Genomic DNA, 22,361 nt, shown 5'->3' with positions numbered 1-22,361 from the left:
GGGGTTTGCTGCTCTAGAAACACGGACACTCGGGGAGATACACCATGTCCCTGTGAGGTGTCCTCAGGACCTGTGTCACCTACTGGAGAAACTGGTGCCTCAAGAAAGATGAGTGGTTGGGGGGGGTACCCGTGTTTTGGAGGGGAGGGCGGCATGACCTTGTGAATGGGTGAAATGTCACTTTAAAACGGTTTTGTGTGAGTTTCATGTCAATCTGAAGCCACAAAGACAACTGGATTTAGTGAAGAGCTACATGAATTTCCCGGTTGGCTCTAATTACTCACCTCTTGGTTGTTGAGATATTCACTGATATTGTAGATGTTCTCCAGCTTCAGTGCGGTGTAAATGCCTTTATTGTCTTTGCAGTCGCTACGGGGGTAAACAGAGGAACGTGACCAGGGAGGCAGGTGTGGCTGCCTCTGTCCACGGCGAATGTCAAGAGAAGCGTTAACTGTTTAACCTGTGACCAGAGGGGCTTCTGGACATTGACACAGCAGGTGGTCACCAGTGGCCACGTGGACCCCCCGGCACCCACCATTCCTGACTTTGCTCCCCACTTTATAAAATTCCCATTTAGAGAACAGGTTTGGAAGGATTGGTACATGTGCCCTTCTCTGTCTCCTCGAGCTCCTTCCAGTGCTGCGGGGGATAACATGCTCACACACTGGGGAGCCATAAATTCCCTTTTCAAAAAAACCCCTAAACAACAATGGCTAGAGAGAGGTGTGCTGCGAGGCGTGTCACAGGCTTTATCGAGACGTTCCATGGACGGTCTTCCAGACTGTCTCCCTCCAAAACTCCTGGGCTGAGCTTCACTCACTGAACCCACGCTTGGACACGTACTCTAACGGCAGGAGGGAGACACGGAGCGGGCCGCCGACATCCAGACGGTCGGGACACTTTGGCTGGAGATACAACTTGGACTCACCCCCCTGTGCTTCCTCATGACGGGAACACCCCTCCTCTGGGCTAAGAAAGGCCAGCCTCATCTGATGCGTGTCTCTGCCACCCAAACAGCTACTCGTTGGGGCTGTGCCCCCCGAGTCCTGCAGCCAGAGCCCTCTAACCCTTGGAGGTCCCTAGAAGGTGGAAAGCTCCTCTCCAGGGAGCCCCGAGGAGGTGGGTTTGTTGGACTAGGGAGCCTGATGCACTAACAGGCAGAAGGCGGACCAGAAAGTTCTGCAGGAGCCTGAGTCACAAAGAGCTTGGACTTGTCCTCTCAGCCTGGGGAGGGCTTAGCTGTGCACAGAAACTCCAGTGCATCGGCAAGGTGTGCCAAGAGCACTTGTTGGGAAGGGTCCTGAGGAGTCTCTGGGCCGAGTGGAAGACCATGGTTGATTCGCAGTGTCTGCCACGAGGGCAAGGTGCAAGGGGGGTGGCCACGTGTCGTCTGCTGTGTCTGCTAGAGGAGAGCCACTGGCATTTGCGTCCTGCTGCACAGAGAGAAGCTGAACTGTCCAGGGCCACAGAGCCCCCGTTGGGAGATCCAAGGCCGGAGCCCACACGGTCCCACTGCACAGCCCGGCCCCTGAGCTGCATGGCCATTTGCATGCCTATGATTTGGACCCGCCCACTGAATTCTTGTTACGTGGCTTTTATTTGGGATCCTGTGAACAAGAGTTTTCATAGGATCCTGTTGTATATTTTAGGGTCACCTTTACCAGTGTGTCCCAGTGATTGCTGGACAGAGGGACCTTAAGACATCACCATTCCAGGACCTAGAGAAGGGGTCCCCAACCTCCAGGTCGAAGACTGGTACCAGCCCAAACCTGTTAGGATAGGATCCAGGCTGCACAGCAGGAAGTGACCTTGAATGTAATTCACTCCAGAACCTTCCCCTTTGACCCCAGTCCACGGAAAAATTATCTTCCATGAAACGGGCCCCTGGTGCCAAAAAGGTTGGGGACCACTGGTCTAGAAGGTGTTCAGAGGAAGAATCATCTTCTCGGTCTTATATCTGCTTTTTTTTTTTTTGCTAAGACTAGAGAACAGCTTAATTTTAGAAACTGGAAAGTCATATTATTAAGGTTAAAGACCCTTGGAAAGTAAAATTCTCATTTGGGGAAAAATTAACATTTGAACTAGCAAAAAAATACATAACGCAATTGTTTATACCTGTAAACTTGTTCGAAAGTGAGATCGACATCTGGTTTGTTAAGCACCACGCCAGAGAGGTAGTATTTCCACTGCTCATTTATTAAATACGGTGTGTCCAAAATCTAGAACAAATTTCAAAACATTAAAAAAAACAGTTTTACACTCCTATATAGATACACACACACACATATAAAAAATGAATGTTCTGTTAAATTCATTTTTAGGATTTCCATGTCATGATTTTCCTCACTGATTTTCAATTTAAAAGTAGAAAATAATATTGTGATTCGAATAAATCAAACCACCACAAGGTGGCACCAAGAGGAATGAGTGAAATCACCTTTTCTTGGAGAACGCTACATCTTAGTAAAACAAACACACTGGAAACGAGAGAAGACCAGACCCTGGGGTGCAGAGCAGCTCGTGGGCAGCCGTGAGCAGTGGGTGCGGCTCCTCGCTGCCCTCTCGTCAAGGCAGGAGCACATTCGCATGCTCTCGGACTTCGCAGGGCATGTTCATTTGAAAAGGGCTAATTCGTGCATGGCTGTGTGCCGGCTTGAGGCATGTAGATGGTTTCAAAATATTACCTACTTGTTAAGAATTATTTTCAAATGGTTTAACCACAGGATGGAAGATAATAAAGCTGGGCCTGATGTATTATTACTATTTTTTTAATCAAGAGACCAAGTGAAGTAATTGATGCTCTTAATTTAATTTTCTGCAACCAACCGAGTCATGAAAATACCATGACGACAGCTGGTTACTTTAACAGCCGTTCACCTGACTTTAGAACAGATCGGAGGCAGAAAATACATACAGTCAGACAGGAAACCAGAAATGTATTTAAAAAATCAGAATCTGGAGAAACACAGTGGAAAGCCAAAGTCAGGAGGCACGCACGTAAACAGAAACTTCCTCCTTGACTACTGAAGCTGAATGGGACACAGTCCCCTGGCGTCTGCAGTGGCTGGTTTCCGAGGGAGAAAGTTTAGGGGCAGCTTGACTTCAGTTACTAATGGACCCAGCAGACTGTCTGCTAGGGACAAACTGTCTGCCGGGAGGCGCAGAATGTATCATCCCTTTCACTTTGGATTTATGGCTTCAAACCACCTGGGTGGGCAACTGTCATCTGGGAGACGCTTCAAATATCAGACACTTCCCGGAATGTGGGAGGAGCCCAAGAATCCATCTTCTGATACTTCTAGCCACATTTGACAATGACTGCTAAGAAATTTTTTTTTTCTCCCAAAATGTTACCATCCCCACTGGTACACAGGCCTGAATTCCTGGTACTGGTTTCACTTCCCAAAAATATATACTAGCACATTTTATTTTTGCTCCGCAAATAACAGTGGGAATCTCAACCTATCAAATAAAAACTGAACCGCTCATCTGCTCACACTGCTCTCGAAGAGCCCACACGGTAAGGAGAAGTCAACGCTTCGGCCCGAGCCTCCCAACGTGGTCACGGAAACATTTACCTGGAATAACTTCTTGCTTTGGTAAGGTTCACAGACCAATTTTTCTACATTTCCACCAACGACAAAAGAAAGAACCACAATGATCATCAATATCCAACAAAAGAGGAAACTGATTCCAACCCCTCTGGAAAAAAGAGAAACAAGGGTAAGAATTGTACAAGGAATTATTCAATATTCAACATTACCTGCCAGTTGTCACTGACTCCACCTGTTCAGTGTAGGAAAGGGACCTGAATCTTCAGCTGTTTGCAGGCTGGACAGGTCAGTGTGCCCAGGAGCGAGGACAGAAGGCAGTAAGCATGGCGGTCTCTCAGTCCCAGGCACATGTGCGTTTAGGCAACCCTTATGGCTCCGTCATGGGTCCACCTGCAGCCAGCACCACGTTCAGACTTGGGCTCCGAGTCAGGTGAGTGAACCTAGGCTTTCTGCAGAGGACTCAGTGAACAGGGGGGCTCTGAGGCTGAAAGTGTGACATTGAGGGTCCAAAAGGGGACCAGGTAGCTCTGTACCCAGAGAGGGCACAGAGTGTGGTGAATGGCCACTCCAAAGACAGTAGCGGTGCTGACTGGTGGATCCGGGGCAGAGGGCTACTGGGGGGCCTTAAGCACAGAAGACACACAACCCAATTTCTCTCTGAAGAACATTCTTGGGAGAGCATGAAGGATGGGATGGACAGGTGACCTCTGTTCAAAGTCAAGTTTTTAGAGTTTCAAAGGGGACAAGCTAGATGGCCATGTAGAACAGTGTCTGATACCAGGTCAGTCTTTCACAAGTATCTGGTGGATGGATGGATGGATGGATGGACGGATGGATAGATGGATGGATGGATGGATGGACGGATGTGAATACAGAAAAAAAAACAATGGGAAAAGAAAGCAAACTTTGAAATAATTTCCATGATAGCTGCTTTAAAGAGGAGCCCACCGTAGATAAACAGTATGTTTAAGCTCATCTATCAAAGTACAACTAACTTAGAAATTTCTTTTACTTTTTCACTTGATGAAATTTCTCAGAATGACAAATGTATAATCACATGTACACACCACTGGAACTGAGTGCTCAGCTAAGAGGCCACCAGCTCTGTGCACCACCTGGGTCACCAGCTGTCCTCCCCGAGTTCCCACCCTCCACGTGGCAAGGAAGAGCAAACACTCACACCATGAGGAAGACGCCCCCAGTGTTTGAGACGCAGCCTCGCCTGGTCGGGGTGGCATTCCTGTCATAGCCACACACGCCACACAATAAGCCCAGGTAATAAAAAGTCACGATGAGAGTCAGCAAACTGCAGGCCACCAAGCCACCCAGCCACCTGGTGAGAGGAGCACAGCGTTACTACACATGACAGAGGTGACATCAGTGCAATGGCAAGGCTGTCACATCAGGGTGGAAGCAGCTGGGTAATACTGGGTGATCATATACCAGATTCCCTGTTAAATTCCTCAGAGGGCGACATGGAAGGATACAGGCTTTCCTACTGCTAGCCTTCCGACCCAATAAAAAAATCTTAATTTTTCTCTCGGGGTTGAAGTGTTGTCGCCTCACAGGGTCATTCCTTCCTCTGCCTCACGTCTGTGGAGCTCCTAAGTAGGGTCAGCTCGACTCCGCCAGGGCTGCTGGTAGCATCAGCCCTGACACTCACATCCTCTCCAGGTTCCTAATGCCGTGTGCACCTATTAGAACGACGATGAGATGCAAATGGACCACGATTAGCCAACAGATAGAGAAATACTGGGCTTCACCCCCCGGGTCTTTCTCTAAAGTATTTTGTGGTTGCAAGGATATTTGGGGGCACTGAGCTCTTTGTGGAGGCGCAAATGCTCTACGTGGTGAGCGCATTGAGTCTTTTAGAATTTTACAAGCATCCTAAATCAAATGCCTGCAGAATGCAAATCTCAATTTTGTAACGGTCCTGTGTGACATTTTAGGATAATGGATCCTCAATTAGGTCTTCCTGGCATTCCTGGAACGTGTGATAGGCTTTTCCGGCAGCTGAAGATAAAAATGTTTCCCAACCTTTAAAACACTAAAAAATAAAGAATTTACTCCTGAGACAACAGCCCGCCCCTAAAGCTTTTCATTCAATTAAGGGCAATCTTGATCATTATAATAGCCATCTGCATCCATTCTGTGGTGTTCTGTTCCAGATCCTGGGGACACGTAATTCAATAAGCCAAGGAGCCTGGGCCCAGACATCTTTTACCGTTAATGCTTGCCTCATCTGCGTAGGTACATTGCTTTTAAAAATGAGCCGATGGACTCTGGGTGGGGGAAGCTGACACGTCGACAGAGAACGGTCCCGTTCTTTCCATCTGTGGAAAACACTAATGGGATTGTAAGTTCATTGAGAAAGGGTCTGTCTTGTGTCTGTCCTGACACCCAGTGGGGTGGCCTAGTCCCAGGGGAAGGGCACAGTTTGCTGCTTACAGGGCAATGATTAAGAGACTGGTCAGGTGGGGGTTGAAAGCCCCCTCTGCCACCTGATTGCTGCTTCAAGCGAGTCACTTCAGGCCCCTGGGCCTCAATTTCCTATGAAACTGGGCTATAAATAGGACACAACCCAGGGCAGGGGAGGGGGGTTGTGCATTTTATAGGAGATGTCACATGTGCAGTGCTTGGTGGGCACACTGTAACTGTCCCCTAGAGGCTAGTGACTGTTATGATTTATCTTGCACTTTTGCATAACTAATAACCTGAACGGGCACGAACGTGTCTGGAATGTGCTCGGGTCTGGGCAATGAGAACAGTTCCGGGGGAAATAGCTCCTGGTCACGGGGCCGAGACTTTCAGGGAGAAGAGCACATCCCAACATCTCACCTGGCCCTCCAAATACCTTCAGTCTCCAAGTCGTCCCTGGCACGAGGTCTGAGGAGCCCACCGGCACCGCCCAGGGCCACACCCACCACGAACACTTGTTCCTGGGGCCAACCTAAGCAGCTTACCTGAGCTCTCTGGACAACCGAGTGGGTTCAGGGACATTCTTCCCGGAGCACCAGCCTCTCTATATTTATTTTATAACCCAGGGATGCAAAGAATCTTACCCCAGTGCCCTGTTCTTTTTAATTCCTTTTAGGTTTTAAAATCCTGGTATGTGCTTTAAATAATTATAACTAAGAGTCTAGAAGCCATTAACAACATCAAAATCACAAGTTATTAAAAATTGATCTCGCAAACTTCCAGCCTGCAAATTAAATAAAACTATGAAGTGCTTTGTGAATTTGCACATCATCTCTGAGCCACAACTACACTGATGTTCTTCATATAGTTTCCATTTTAGTTAATTGCATTTTATTTCTGTGATACATTTACTTCTAAGTTTTTATGATCTGTGACTTTTTCTCCTTCAATTACAGTCGACATTCTATTATCCTCTATTAGTTTTAAGTGTACGACACAGTGGTTAGACAATCACGTGCTTTATGCAGAGTGGTCCCCCGATGAGGAGATGAGGTGCAATTTGGCAGTTACAGAGCAGTCACAGAAATATAAATGACAGTGCCAGGAACGCAGCTGATAATGTCGTGCTAGCCATGCCTGGGGCCAGCTGGGCACCCGAGATACCATTTGGTTTCAACTCTGGTATATGCCCTGACACAGCGAACACTTCAACTCTCCCAGTGAGTGTAAACCCCAGTGAATCCATCAGGCCGTGGGCCTCTTTGTACAACCTGCTCTCACAAGATTATCCTGGTTTGAATGTCCAATTTTTACCCCGTTGCACAACAAGGTTCTCCTAGCTCACCAGCTCAGAGGAGACACCCACCTGTATGAATTGTATTCCTCCAACATGGGTAATCCTCGGTGGATGGAACTTTCAACGTGATTGATGGGATCCAAGAAACCTGTCAGCTGATCCTGAATAGAAATCTGCTTGTTGACATTTTCGATATGTGAACCAATGGAATTCAAGGTACTTTTGATACCTGAAAACGAAAATACCTCAGTTATGTATTTCTGAACCTAGAGGAGACAGAAAGTTTTGGGGGATCAAACTGAAAAACTTGAACCACTTTTATTTTTTCCCAGGTTATGTATGCACTTAAAACATGACAAGCTTCTGTACCAAGCATAACATAGCCAAGACCATCAAAAAGCAATTACTTCACAGAACAGCAAGCTATGAACGCGGACTGTGATGATATGGTGCTGAAATCAAGCCAGAGTTTTCTTCCACTTATTTAAAAACAAAAACAAAGGGTCAGGGGATTAACAGGTACTGTGTGCCTACCCTGGGCCAGGCACTTTTATTAGTTAACTCATTTATTCCACGAGGTAGGTAGTCTTATTCTCGCTTAATAACAGTGACCTTGAAGCTCATAGAGGTTAAATACTTGCCCATATGTCTCTTTTTCAGAAAGCACTAGAAATGGGATTTACCTAACTCTAAAAATTTCTGTTAAGTAATTTCAGAAAAATAATTTAATAATATAATAATTCTTCCATCTAAGAAATGGCATTCAGGAACACACAAATTCTCTCTCCAGGACTGATTATTTGAACACATGCCTCCAAGTGGTATTTTTGGTAACTTTTTGTGTGGCTCATGAGAACTGAGACTTGTTCAAGCACATCTGTGTTTCTGACGTGCGAAAAGCAACAGTATTGCCAGTGGTTAAACGGTTCTTGTTACTGTTCGTCCGATCTTTCAGAGAAGAGATAAGCTCTAGCTTTCTGGGAAGTGTCTGTCCATTGCGGCAGGCCCTGGACCAGCTCCCTGGGGTTCAAGGTCACCTGGCCCGGCACTCACACAAGGCCTCTCGACAGGGATGAACGAGGAACACACACGTTGGTTAAAAGCCCTGATCCTGAAATACCTCTGCAGCAGCCCAGACAAGCTTAGCAGTTCTCACGATGCGACCCTGGGTCTCCTGGTGACTTCTGGGTGGCTGGTAGCGTGGTCCAAAATGGCACTGCATAAACACGGCGGGAACCTTTTCCAAAGTGTGTTGTTCACAAAGATTGAAATCTCGACATCTCACAGGAGGAGACGGTCATGGCACAGTGGCTCAGAGCCTCCTCCAAATGGCTACCTGCCCAACGGCCCCAGGGTCCTTGGCAAGGTGACTCCATGGGCCTCTTTCTTACCTCTGGGACGTCTGGGTGTTGGAGGTGTGGTATTTAGATGCCCCTCTCCTACGAACAGTTCCCTAAACTCAGAATTGGGCCCTTCTGCTTCTTAAGCTGTCCTGCCCTCTCACACAACCCAGTTTCCCAGTGACTCTGTATGTGCCTGGTGCCCTCTCTGAGCAAATACCTTCTGCAGGCCTCAGAGGTTGCTTCCTCCAGGAAGCCGTCCACCCTTGCCCCACTTTGGATCCCTTGCCCACCCCTGGATATGCTACCAGAGTGTGACAGATGGCCCCTGCACACATGCCCAATCAAATGGGAAGCACAGGCCATGCCTTACTCGTCTCCCATCCCAGAGTCCGGCAGAACCTGGCACACAGTAGGTGCTTAAACCATGTGCACAAGATAGGACTGAATGATCAAAACATGGCAGCTAAGGGTTTCCACTTGTTTTAGAAGAACATGAAGATAAGTAATTTATATTCCGGCTGATGGAGTGGCGCTCGGCCAGACCCGGGAAAACTCTGGCTTGTGTGTAGGCAATGACAGTGCGTGCAATGGGCCTCGCTCACGCACCCTGCACACCTCGCTTTGCCAGACTTCCAAGGGAGGGCTGCGCGAACTGGCAGAAGAGGTCCAGGAAGGGGAGACAGGAAGTAAACAGAGATTAGTAGGCAGGTGGCTGTCAGACACTCAGCGTGGGTTAGCCTTCAAATGCTAGCATGAAACAGCAGGGCCTTGTCTTTGAAACGTCAGTATTTTCAACTGGAATCTTAGATTGAACACGAGGGAGCCCACAAGGCATCCAAAGCACTGTACAGTGGAAAAATACTATTGGGGGAAAAAATCACGTACCTCTACCTAACAGGGTATTTCAATCCACTTGGTCAATAGCTAAACAGAAGCACTGAGAAAACGATCTTTTACAAAAAGGAGATAGTTGGGAGACATTACTGCCTAGGTTTTCTTCTAGGATTTTCATGGTTTTGCACCTTACATTTAAGTCTTTAAGGGAAACAAAGGAAAAAATAGACTAGGTCAAAATAAAAAGCTTTTGCACAGCAGAGGAAACCAACAAAATGAAAAGGGAATCCCTGGATGGGAAAACATACCTGCCGGTGATACACAAGATAAGGGGTTAATTTCCAAAATATATGATAAACTTATACAACTCAACACCAGGAAGACAAACAACACAAGTTGAAAAATGGACCACCCCCCCAAAAAGAAAGAAAAGTGGGCAAAGGACCTGAATAGACACTTCTCCAAAGAGGACATACGAATGGCTAATAAGCATATGAAAAAATGCTCAAAGTCACTAATTATTAGAGAGATGCAAATTAAAACCATAATGGATACCACCTCATACCTGCCCAAATGGTGATCATCAGTAAGTCAATAAACAAGTGTTGGTGAGGATGTGGAGAAAAGGGAACCCTCGTGCACTATTGGTGGGGATGTAGTGACCCCACTTCTGGGAATATATCCTAAGAAACCCAAAACAACAATTCGAAAGAACATAAGCACCTCTATGTTCATTGCAGCATTATTTACAATAGCGAGATCTGGAAACAGCCCAAGTGCCTGTCAGTAGGTGAGTGGACAAAAAGCTGTGGTCCATTTCCACAATGGAATGCTACTTGGCCGTGAGAAAGAGAGAGATCTTACCTTTAGCAACAGTGTAGATGGACCTGGAGAACATTATGCTAAGTGAAATAAGCCAGTCAGAGAAAACCAAATACTATATGATCTCACTTATGTGTGGAATCTAATGAACAAAATAAACTGACAAACAAAACAGAAACAGATGCATGGACACATGGAACAGACTGATGGCTGTCAGAGGGGAGGTGGGAGGGGGAACTAGACGAAAGAAGGTGAAGGGGTTATATATGCATAACCCATAAACACAGAAAACTGTGGTGATGGCCAGAGGGAAGGGGGTAGGGACTGGGGGCAGGTGGGCAAAGGGGGGGGAATGGGAACATCTGTAACAGTGTCAAAAATAAAGTTAAAGATACAAATAAAAGATAGTTAATGTCCCATAGACAAAAAAAAGAGCAACAGAGAAAATATAGTCTCACACAGCTTTAGAAATTTCTGCTCCCCCCAAACAACCCAGGTTTATCCCCATTTCTGCACCGAGACCTGTTTACACCGCATTCTTTCTCTGTCCACTCACCCCAAATACCAAAACCTAAACACAGCATGAGTCGATCACTGGAGACCAGCGGAACACGCTCACCCTCAGGCTCTCTCCCCAAAATTGTATGCAGCAACCTTAAGAGCCTAAAATATCATCATATCAGTATACGAGGCAAACAAACATCTTTGTCAAAGGCAAAGTGAATCCTTATGCATAGTATTCCGAAAAAACAATCACTTTTAAGTTCTTTTAGCAGCTATAATAATCTATGTTTTCTCCCAGTGCCAACAGTCAGAATGTGACCTCCCAGACCTTGGCCGGTGTTTGTTCTGACAGCTCCCGACGAAGGCCTGTCACCCCCGGTGGCCCTCCACCAGCGGGGCCGTGGTCAGTAGAGGGTCATTGTTTTTAGAAACTACATCACACGTGGAGGTGGCACCACTGAAAAGTTCTGATATGCATTTAGTTTTCTAGGTCTTAGTGAGAGAATATTATTTGCGAGGGAAAAAGAACAATACAATTCTTAATACCTTTCTTTGTACTAACCGTCTGATTCTTAACAAGGAGAGACACAAAATTATTTCGAACTGTGAATCTCACCTGAGACCATGTCCACGGTTTGGTTTTGCACCCTCTCAGGTATATCATTAAAGGATTTATAGCCCTAAAAATAGTTAAAAATAAATTGATGTACACAGTAAGTAGAATAGCAGTTAACCATTACTCATTTAGTAGAGAGTAGAAAAGCAAAATAACAAATGTAAGATTTACCTAAGGCATAAATTATTATTATAGGGTCATTAAAAGTCTAAAAATATTCCCATTAGAGGGGACTTTCTTTAAACTGAATCCACCAAAGATCATGCTAAACATTTAACTTTTAACCTCTAACTTTTAACTCGTGTTAAACGTTTCCATGTATCTAGACTAGACCACTGTTTCTCAAATGGAGGCAATTCGTCCCCAGGGAGACACATGGCGATGTTCAGAGTCTTGTTGGCTATCACAGCTGGGGGTGGGGGGTGCTGCTGGCCTCGTGCGGGCCGGTGTGGGCTAGTGAACACCGAGGTGCGCAGGGCAGCCCCCCCGCACAGAGCACAGGCAGCCCACGGCGTCCGCGGTGCCGAGGTGAGGGACCCTGACCCATGTAATGCACCAGTGCGGCTGTAAATGCATAGCTGACTCATACAGAAGAATTTCCAGAAAATAGAACCTTATTTTTCCAGTGCAATCACACAATAAAAGTGGAGATCTAGGCTCGCAGAAAGCCACCAAAGGACAGTGTAGAGAGAATAAAAATTGGAGCGGGGCTCAAACGAAAACAAGACAGCCACGCCACGCTGGGTCACTTTGGGGCTACGCCTGTGACAGGGAAGTGTCATTATTTCCAAGTCAGGCAATTAAACAGTCAGCCTTCCCCTGGGGGTTGGATTTGTGTTTGTTTCTGTCAGCCGGTGTGTTTGGCCAGCTGCTCGGGACCACCACGGCGATTGTGACCTGTTCTGAACACCATGTCTGGGTCCCTCCCGAAGTGCAAACGTAGGAGTCCCAACCCCCAAAGGGAGGCACTAAGAGGTGGGGCCTTTGGGAGGCTCTTAAGGCAGGGGCTCGAGAACGGGGCCGGGGCCCTTAAAAAGGGGACCCTGAGAGCTCTTTCCATGTGAGGAGAAGACCACGCTAAGCAGACACCATGAGAAAATGCCCGCCTGCAACCTGGAAGGGGTCTCCCGCCAGAACCCGACCCGTCCGCAGCCTGATCTCAGACTTCCAGCCGCCAGAACTGTTGTTTATTGGCCACCAGGACTGTGGTATCTGTTTACAGCAGTCCAGTCCAGGTGACAAGCTTCCCTATGTTGATGGGGCTGGCGGGGTTCCACGCTGCCCTGGCAACATCGATGACACAGAAAGAACGTCCCGACTCCTGTCTCCTCAGAGGTGACTGAGCCACCCTCAGCACTGGAGAGCTTGTGTTGGTTTTCTGTGCCCCTGCCCCGGTTTGGGCTTGTGCAGGTCACTCATGATAAGAGGCTTTATGGCTGGAAGAACCCTTACAGATCCCCTAATTCAATTCCTTTATTCAGCAAACCACATGACACTGGAGCCAAAGACCAAGAGCCTGAATCGCTTGTTTAAGGGGATATGTACTCTGTTCACATGTAGCTAGTTTAATAGTGACTTGATATTTTTATATCCATGCTAATAGTCATAGTAGAGTCAAGAATAAAGCTATTCTCTCCCTTTCCTACAGGCCTAGGGCACCTACGAAATCCAACCTACAGACAAATATTCTCTGGGCACTCAAGGCCTTGGCCAAATAAGCAGCAATAATTGCAGGCCAGCTGGCAGGCTGTTGGGGAAAGCTAGGCCACTGGGGACCCTGCCTTTTTCAGGGTTTACCATCCAGTGGGATAACCCAGACATCAAAGCAATAATCGCAGCCATGAGGAACTTAACAAAGAACACTTGTGACGCTGTAAGAAAGTATTAAAATGGGTTTTGACATGGTTGAGGCGCCCAGGAAAGGACTCATTGAGAAAGCAAAATATGGAACTTAAAGTAGCTAGTGCTTTATAGCCTCGGTAGCTTGGCCAAGCAGAGGGGGGTGGGCACAGCGGAGGTGCACAAGCAGGAGTGGAGGCAAACACCTGCACTGCTGCTCCGTGGGGGGGGGGCGGAGTAGCTCGTGGCACAGTCAGTGCTGACCCGTCGGGTCCTGAGCCCTGGAAGGGCGAGAGCCTGCGTTTCTTTCCCTCTCTTTGGTCCTAGCATGGTGTCTTTGCATGTAAGAGATGCTTAGTGAACATTTCTTGAGTTGGAATGACGCACAGAATTACCTGGAAGTTAATAGGTATCACCCTTCTTGGCAACCCCTCTCCAGAACTCCACTTCTTTGCTGGTACCTATTTTTTTATATATCAGTTTATTACTTAAAATAAGCTACTGTGTTATTTTCCAAAACAAACATACCTCTTGGACCAGGCTGGACAAGTCTGTTTGAAGCACATTAGTAATATTATTAATTTGCTTATCCAAAGATGGGAGCTGAAATGTGAAAAACAAAATAGAAGGCAAGCTGGTTACTCCCAAAATCATTTGTCATCTTATACCTAAGTTCCACGGCCTCTGTATTACAGGGGATGATCTAAATTTCTTTGGGGCAGCAGAGTATCATTTGAGGAAAACACATTTAGCTCAGAATGGCCTGTATTAAACACTAACTTTAGATATCTGGAGGTGTCCTGCTGCGGTCAGGTAAAAACGAGGGAGAGAACTTTAACATGGCTCAATTACGTGTGACCTAGACCTCAGAATTCCAGGTACTGAATATTGTTGGATAAAGTTATAAATAACTTAAAAAACACATCTAAAAGTACTAAGTCAGCAGTTGTATTGGTGCATTGTCTGGCGTACATTTTTCACTGTATACAGTACTATTCAGGGACTCAAATAAAGTGATCTCTCTCTCCCCAATACTGGGACAAATACCTTGGGCCTCCCAAACGAGGTGCCCAGGAGGTCACAACATTGTTTTCATGATATCCTGACAAAGATACACACTTGAAAGCTAATCTCAAGGGGACATTGGACAAACATAAATTGAAGATCATCCTATATGACAATTGGACTGTTGTCTTTGAAAATGTCCACGCCCAAAGACAAAGGCAGACTCAGAATCGGTTCCAGATTGAGGAAACTAAAGAGACATGAAAGCCAAAGACTCCATATGACCCTGGCTGGACCACAGACTGGAATGAGAGGAAACCACTGTAAAGGGCATCTTTAGAAAAATCGGCAAAATCTGAATATGAAGTATGGTTTAGAAGGTAGCATTAGGCCAACGCTATATGAGCACGCCCTAACTTCGGTAACTACAGTGGCTATGTAAAGGCAGGAAATATTTAGGGGTGAAAGAGCATAATGTCTGTAACTTACGTCCAAAGGGCTGAGAAAAGAACAAAATGCACACTGCTTTAGGCACATATGTGATAACAGGACAGATGGCCGCGAGGACTGATGGGTAAGTGGGTAAGACGATGTGGTCCAGCAGGTGCGGCACAGTGCCGGTGACTGGTGGCTCTGGGTGAAGGGTGTGGGTGGGGGTTCCCGTACCGGCCCAGTGGGGTTTCTTCATGTTTGAAAGTCCACAAGAAGAAAACATTACGTTGAAACAGACCTGATCTCATTTAGGTGCGAGTGCAGACACTGGGCTCTAAAAAGCTGACGCAGACACAGATGCTGAGGCGAAGTGTTTCAGTGAACCTGCCTCATGAGATGTGTCAGTGAGGGAAATGCGGCCCTATGAAAACACTGTTTTTTATAAATGTGGTATGGGTATGCGTACCTCGCTAAGTTAAAAACCATGAGTAGACATGATTATTTTATGGATTCAGAACTTTATATATTCAAGTTGCTCCAGATTCTTTTTTTTTTCTGTGATCTTCCCTTTGGGAATGAGAAATTACTTTATATTTAGGTATATGTGGTCAACATACTAGGGACTTCATTTCAAAATATATTTTAACTTTCCAAGTCTACAAAAATGCATTCTGTTTCTTTTTTTTTTTCAAAGTTGGATTCACTTTGATGTCCCATCGAGTAGGTCACAGACAGCTCACACGGAGGGGTTTCCTGTTTCTCCCACCCCCTGCCGCAGGTGCACGGTGGCCATCGGCTGACCCGGAAGGCCGATGGAGACCCAGGTCACTGTGCCCCTGTCAGGTGTGCCCATGCTCTGAGCTCTGCCCCGCGGTCTGAAGACACAGCCCTGTGGTTCGGTCGCCCGCCTCACCTGGCCCAAGTTGGTGTTGCTATCCAGTTGGTTGAGAGTCATTCTGACGTCATTGCAAGTGGCCATCTCTGACTGTGTGGAGCACATGGGGTCATTGAGTGATTGCTCCAGGTTCGTCTTAACATCGTGCAGGCTGGTGCTAAGTCGCGCAGTTGATTTTTTCAGCTCCCCTAAGGTTGTGTTCACGTTCAACAGGGCTTCTTTGGTCTCTTTGATTGCTGTAGGAACACATTCTGCTTTAGAACAGGGGCACCCACTAGCCTGGCAATGGCAAATCACTTCTCATCTACAGCGGTCCCCTGAAGGGACTTGACATGAATGTGTATATGCCACTGGAAAGCCACCAGAAGAACATGCTGCCAGGGGCAGTCTTGGGGGGGACACAGGGACCCTGCTGGCCTCCTCTGCCCATCGCTGCAGCCAGCTCAGCTTTCCCACTTGGAGAACATGACGGGGACATCCAGGGTGGCATTACCTGGCTGTCACTGGCAGAGCAGCCCCAGGAAAGGGTGTCACCGCCCACGTGACACCCAGCCTTGCAGAGGCCAGCCCAGAAAAGCTAGCATCTTCACTCCCAAGCAGCTCGATCCACGTGAAACACTGGTCACACCCAGACCTGTTGTAGCTACGGGAAGTCAAGGAGCCGGAGGTACACACAGAGCAACAATGGTTAAGAGCACGGTGTTGGACCAGGCAGGTCTGGGTGCAGACCTGAGCTTCCCTATGTGCTGTCTACGTGGGAACCAATTCCTGAACTTTCTTTGGCAATTTCCTCATCTGCAAAAGGCGAAACCACCACCACACTCCTCATGAAATGCGGGGATTGGAACAACCAGACCGTGAGTCCATCTGTTTCGTGTTGGGAGCCCCGCAGCCTGGAACGCATTCTTACACTGGGGCGTCCCCAACAACTGCTTGCTGTCCTGGCTTCTCTGGAGCATAGAGCTCCGTGGTCATGAGTAGGGAGGCAGCGTATTTACAACCCGTTCCTCCGGTGACTCTCGGCCACAGCAGACGATGACGGGAAATTGAAATTAGATGGCGCTGCTTTTCTTCGAAGCGAGTAAGTCTTCCAGGCCCACAAAACAGACGGCAGAGCCACCTTTGGGTGTTGCTGGGAAAAGGGCGAGTGCCCTTAAAAATGCACCTCACCAACTTTCCTGGGCAACCTTGTGAACTTGAGAGCTATACCAGCAACAACGACAACATCACACACACACACACACACACACACACACACACACTTCAATGCTTGCGTGTTGTGGAATGGAAAGTAGTTTGGGGTCTCATCTCCCTGTCCTGTTACTGCTTTGTAACGGTGCCCCCGGCAAACTCCTTCACCTCTCAGGACCCCGGTTTCCTCATCGGTAAATCAGGAAGCTGGCTGGGTCATCTCTGTCACTGGGAGAGTCTGTCATTCGGGACTTTGTCCTAAGAGGTCTGCTCTTAAGAGATGGCCTTGCCCATGTCATCCAAGACGGCACCCAGCACCTGGCTTCGATGAGACCTGAGGAGGCTTCCAGGATTGGACTGTGACCACCAGTCCCAAATTCTATCATCTCCTCTGAACAGGAAATCTTAGAATCTGCTCCAAAAGCGCTTCTCTTGAATTTTGCCCCAGCTGTATCACAACAAGACGTGAAACTATAACGTTGTTTAGCACTTTATCAAACAGTCACTCTGGGCCTCAGCTTCTCATCTCTCCCAGCTACTGCGCAGAACGATCGGCATAGGGCTGGCGCCTGCTCTCAGAGGCTCAGTGCATACCGACCTCAGCAAAGCAAAAACAAAGAACCCAGAGGCAAGTAGACGCACACGACAGAAGGGAAAAGAGCACACCAAATACACAGCCCACAGCACACACCTCACCTCTTCATGTCGTGTGCTCTACCTCTCACGGTCTGCCTTCCCACTTTGACTTCAAGATAAGTCATTTCAAGGCAAGAAACAAACGAAAGCAAAAAATAATGGATAATAAAATAAGTTGATGGCCTAGAAAACACGTCTGTTTGGGCACCGGCTGTTGACACTCTGGGTTCTGAGTACTAGGCTGTCCTGGACCAGGACTGAGAGGCGCAAACATACACAGATTTCCCAAAGGCTTCAGACCATTTTGTATCTCTAAAATATCTAGTGGGCTGTAACCCGGAGTCATTCCAGGCCTGCCAAGGTCATGTGTTATGCAGCTGAAGTCAGTGAAGAGATATTTCAGAATCTCCAGGTTTGTCAACGCCCATTTGACCAGCTCGCGGCACATCTCTTATACAAACCCTGACGTGCGGCTCCACTAGATTTGCACAAACAAATGTGCACGTTTCCACTCCCTCCAAAGGCTATGAAATGCACAAACCTGCAAAGAATTGTTAGCAAGGTAGTTGCCAAAACTTTTTATTAACCGCATTTTTCAAAGCCTTGGCCAACACCCAAGGCTAACCTGTTATGTGTTTGGCCTGACTTTTAACAGACAGAATTTCAATACTAATACATGAGGCACTGAAGAAAAAAATACATGTGTTTTCATTGTCTTTCGTCCAGAGAGAACTATAATTCAAACACTAAATCTTGGGCAAACCATGGGGCGAGAAGTCAAGGCCCGCGCCGACCCCATGGCATCGTTCATCCTGCATCTTCATGCTCCCGAATGGACCCAAACATCCTGTGGGATGGTCCTACACAGGCTTTATAGCCAGACCGGGGTTTGAGTCCCAACTCCACCACTTCCCAGCCCCCTGACCTTGGGCAGGTTACACCATCTCTGGGCCTCAGTGTCTTAGTGGGTAACATGCAGGTAACCGCACCACCCCACAGAGCTGTGAGCACTGACTAATCTGGGGCAGAAAGAGCACCTGGTACGTAGCATAGACACGTTCTTACACATCTGGAAGGGCTTGGGAGGTCTTTTTACAAAATTGCAGCCCAATGTGAAGTTTATTAAGATTGGAATATCTGTTCACTTATCCTATCAGTTGTGGTGACTTTGAATACATTATATACATTTTTACTTTACAGAACTAGTTTTTTAGGGGGGGAGGCAAGAGTAATCAATAGACCCCAAGGCCTAAAATTCTATAGGCTACTTGTCTTCTGTAGCAGAAATCCACAAGCTTTTTCCGTAAAAGGACCAGGTAGGAAACATTCCAGGCTCTGTGGGCCACAAGGGTGCCATCCAGGGCGAAAGCAGCCAGAGATGACGCTTCAGCAGATGAGCACACCTGTGTTCCAATAACATTATCAACAGATTCTGCCACTATTATTCCAAAGGACTTGCAGGTCATCTGTGACTTGCGGGTCATAATGGACTTGCGGGTCATAATGGACTTGCGGGTCATAATGTGACAAAGGACTTGCGGGTCATAATGTGACAACTGTGACATTAGAAAAAATCCTATTGTGACACAGTGTGTCTGGCCTGTGTGCAACAGCACAGATGGTGGCTGTCACCCCAGCAACTCTACGGAAAGCCACAAAAGGGAGGGCGAGCCTGGGAGCCCGCTATCACGGCACTTACCCGCTGCCATGACCTTGATGTCATCAAGAACGGGGATGACTTTGGGTCTCAGTTGTTCATGAATTCCACCTCCAAGCAGCGACTTGATATCTAAATTGAGAAAGGCATAAGGGAGCATGAGGTTTGTTCCATGTGCTCCTTCTTTGCTCCCACTGATGCTGTCCTCCCGGCAGGTGGTGGGGCAGCACCCCGAAAATCACCTTCGGTCTCTCCCGCAGAGAAATCCCAGTTTTATTCTAGACCCTGTTTGGGTGTCACTCTTGCGTGGAGACTTCTTCATGCTCTTCCAAGTGCCCACACCAGCGGTGCCCCAGGGAGAAGTTAATCACCGGAGACCGGGCATCAAATCCCACTGGGAACACGGGATTTATATTCTGGAGCCTCGGCTGCCTGGGGCCCGAAACATCTCCAGCCGGACCCGGGTCTCGTCACCCTGGCACCACCAACATTAGGGCCTGGGTAGTTCTTTGTTCTGGAGGCGTTCTGTGCATGTGGGATTTTAGTGGCACCCCTGGTCTCAACCAACAGATGCCATTAGACCTGACCCCAACCCTCGCCTGTTGGGACAACCAAAAATGTCTCCGGATGTTGCCCAATGTCGGCTTGCAGACAGAGCTGCCCCGGGTTGTGAAGCCTGAGCAAGGCTGTGCATGAACCCCTGTGGGCACGCAGGGCCCAGCACGCCCACCCCTCTGCTTCTGAGGCCCAGGCTTCTCCAGGGCCTATTTCTGTCCTTCACCATGAACCTGACAGAGACCCATTTCCTCCCTCACAGGGACCTGAAGAGCAAGCACCTATGGATACAAGAAAGCAAAAGCATTTTGCTAGGTTTTCATCCTTGAACACGTGACACAAACCGGTAACACCTCTGGGGATTGCCTTTCTGTTTTCCCCTCCTGTCTCACAGAAATTGTAGAAACGGCATATTTCACCTCCTAGTCCACGTTTCATGGGAGGTGGCCATAGCGTCTTCCAGCCAGAACGAACAGACCAAAAAAATCCAAGGCAACTTTAAATTCTACTCACTGTCCAGATCTGAGAATGCCTTTTCCTTAGCGGTGGTGTACTGGCCCAGGACATAGCTGATTTGCTAAAATAAAATAAAATAACATGAAACCTCCTCTTCTAAGATCCAGAGCCACCATCAAAAGAGAGTTAACATAAAAAATTATCCCGAACCAGAACATTTAAAAAAAGAAAGCAGGTTCTTGGAGATATTTACATTTTCTGACACCCAGACTTCTTAACAATACCCCAAAGTCTACTGGCTTCAGAAACGTGACTTATTGTTTCTCAGGTTCTGTGCCTGGGCTCTGTGGCCAGCTGGGCTGGGCTGGCGTGGCTGGGCACACGTGGGCCCTCTCTCTGTGGCCTCTCGTCTCCCCAGAGTCCAGCCTGGGGGCTCTCACACTCTGGCCCTGGTGGGAGGAGAACAGGGCTGGAGGCTGCAGGGCCTGGGGAAGCTGAAGTTCAACACGTGCCTGAGGTCACGTCTGCTGAATGCTTCTGGTCAAAACCAGTCACAGAGACAGCCTGGACCCAAGCGGCTCAAAGGGTTCCACCTCTGGAAGAGAGGAGCTGGAGGGAGCTTGAGGCTGTTGGTAACTACCGCTCTAGGACCGTCTTATCTGCAGGCCGCTCCTGAGCCTGCTGTCCCGTCTCTGTGTTTTAGCGACTTCCGCTCACCCTTCTGCTGTTGCTCTTACATAACTAGTGCCAATCTCAGTGAAAGTGCGCACCATCATTCACTTTTCACCTCTCCCCTAAGTGGATAAGAACGAATATCTTCTGTTGTTTGGGGTCAGGTATGCTTCCTCCACAAAATGACGAGGCACGTTCTCTGCCTTATTTTTTGTAGACTTCTTAAAAGCTCTTCCTACGTTTGGAGGTAAGGAGGTTTCCCCACAAGCCATAACAATGTACTCTCCTCCAAGTCCATGAGAGCAATCCCCAAGCACTCCAGCCACGCTCGCTGTGTATTCAATTTTGCCAGCATTTTGGGGAAAAGGTTTCACTTTGGCGTCATCAGAGCAACAGGTAAAAATACGATGACTTTTGATGCACAGATTCGGAAAACGAGACACTTCCCTCCCTGTACCTCTGTAACATGTGAATGAAATTAGCTTCTCCAGCGGCACCGTTTAAGAACTGCCTGCCTCCTTTGCCCTTTCAGCCCCACCCCCATTTTCACAAACTAGGACCCTATTTTGTGGGTCAGGATTTTGCAGACTGTAACAAACGTGGAATGACACCTTGCCCCGTGTGAGGGGACCCGTGCATTCTGAGGGCTCTGATTACCAAACCCGGCAGACCGGCCGGCCGCCCTCCCCAGGCCGGTCCCCCGAGCTCAGTGGCCTGGGTCTGTCTGGTTCCTGCTCAGATGTTTTTACAAACAACCTTCTGAACAGGCAAACCATCCACATGCTACCGGGACACAGGAAAAAGGTGCCTCAGCCTGTTGTGTTCCTGTCCCCAAAGACAACTTGTGTGTGTCCACACCCCCATCTGTACAGACTAATGAGCAAATGCATGTTTGTAAAGTAGAAAGGTTTCATGACAAAGTAACTTCATGCAAACGGTGGTGAGTTAAGTATACTGCCCCCACCAAAAAAAGGATCATGGCACCTAAAGATTTGTTTCTTTAAAAAAGTAAATCATGAAATGTTTAAAATGGTTAAATGCTTTTTATAATATATACTGTAATTGTATGTTCTATCTCAACAAAATAAGATAACACCAATTTTGAAAACACACTTTTCTACTCTTTTAGAAATCACTCACTGGGCTTTTACTTCATCATCTACAAAAGTAAAAGACAACAGGTGTCCACATTGATCCCCGGGGTTTCCAGAAGGCCTAGGTAAAATTTCAGATGCATACGGAACTCCAAAAGGCCCCAAACACGAAGCGTCACAGACACACAGGTCGGGGTTTTTACCGACGGAGTTTCGTTCAGGAGCTTTCTCAGGTCTCTGATGTTGCTGTCTGCCAGCTTCCAGGTCTTGCCGATCTGGGTCCTGAGGTGGTCGTTCGCCACAAAACCGTAGATGATACCAACGCTGCAAGAAAAGCACAGGACGAGGAAGAGCATTTACCGTGTGTTGGTGGGGGGACAGGCCAGGTGCAGGGCGGCACTGCGGATGGGGAAGAGCAGGGCTGGAGAGCGGAGCCCCTGGAAGGACAGGGCCCTCCTCCCCACCGGTCCTTCCACTACCACAGTCCTCAGGCCCAGACCCCATGATCCGCCCCCACCCACGTGTGGGCCGCTGAACAGGA

The 22,361-nt window shown here is 47.8% G+C and overlaps 1 protein-coding gene across 5 annotated transcripts in view; it reads right to left on the bottom strand.

Annotated features, from left to right (window-relative positions):
• PROM1 (prominin 1) overlaps positions 1 to 22,361 on the bottom strand; it is a 91,906-nt gene that overhangs the window by 18,205 nt on the left and 51,340 nt on the right. For all 5 annotated transcript variants that reach the window (XM_037045529.1, XM_037045539.1, XM_037045533.1 and 2 more), the window contains 11 exons: positions 22,024 to 22,144; positions 20,112 to 20,175; positions 19,086 to 19,175; positions 15,578 to 15,795; positions 13,756 to 13,830; positions 11,389 to 11,452; positions 7,339 to 7,498; positions 4,735 to 4,887; positions 3,579 to 3,702; positions 2,116 to 2,219; positions 285 to 369 (listed from right to left, as the gene is read on the bottom strand). In XM_037045529.1, coding sequence (XP_036901424.1) covers positions 285 to 369; positions 2,116 to 2,219; positions 3,579 to 3,702; positions 4,735 to 4,887; positions 7,339 to 7,498; positions 11,389 to 11,452; positions 13,756 to 13,830; positions 15,578 to 15,795; positions 19,086 to 19,175; positions 20,112 to 20,175; positions 22,024 to 22,144 — 1,258 coding nt within the window. The remainder of the gene's footprint in view (positions 1 to 284; positions 370 to 2,115; positions 2,220 to 3,578; positions 3,703 to 4,734; positions 4,888 to 7,338; positions 7,499 to 11,388; positions 11,453 to 13,755; positions 13,831 to 15,577; positions 15,796 to 19,085; positions 19,176 to 20,111; positions 20,176 to 22,023; positions 22,145 to 22,361) is intronic.

Source organism: Sturnira hondurensis, unplaced genomic scaffold (genome assembly GCF_014824575.4).
Source record: "Sturnira hondurensis isolate 20B ecotype Veracruz unplaced genomic scaffold, ASM1482457v3 Scaffold0000780, whole genome shotgun sequence".
Classification (NCBI taxonomy): Eukaryota; Metazoa; Chordata; class Mammalia; order Chiroptera; family Phyllostomidae; genus Sturnira; species Sturnira hondurensis.
The sequence above is the reverse complement of the archived record's forward strand: the minus strand, read 5'-3'. Positions and strand labels throughout refer to the sequence as shown.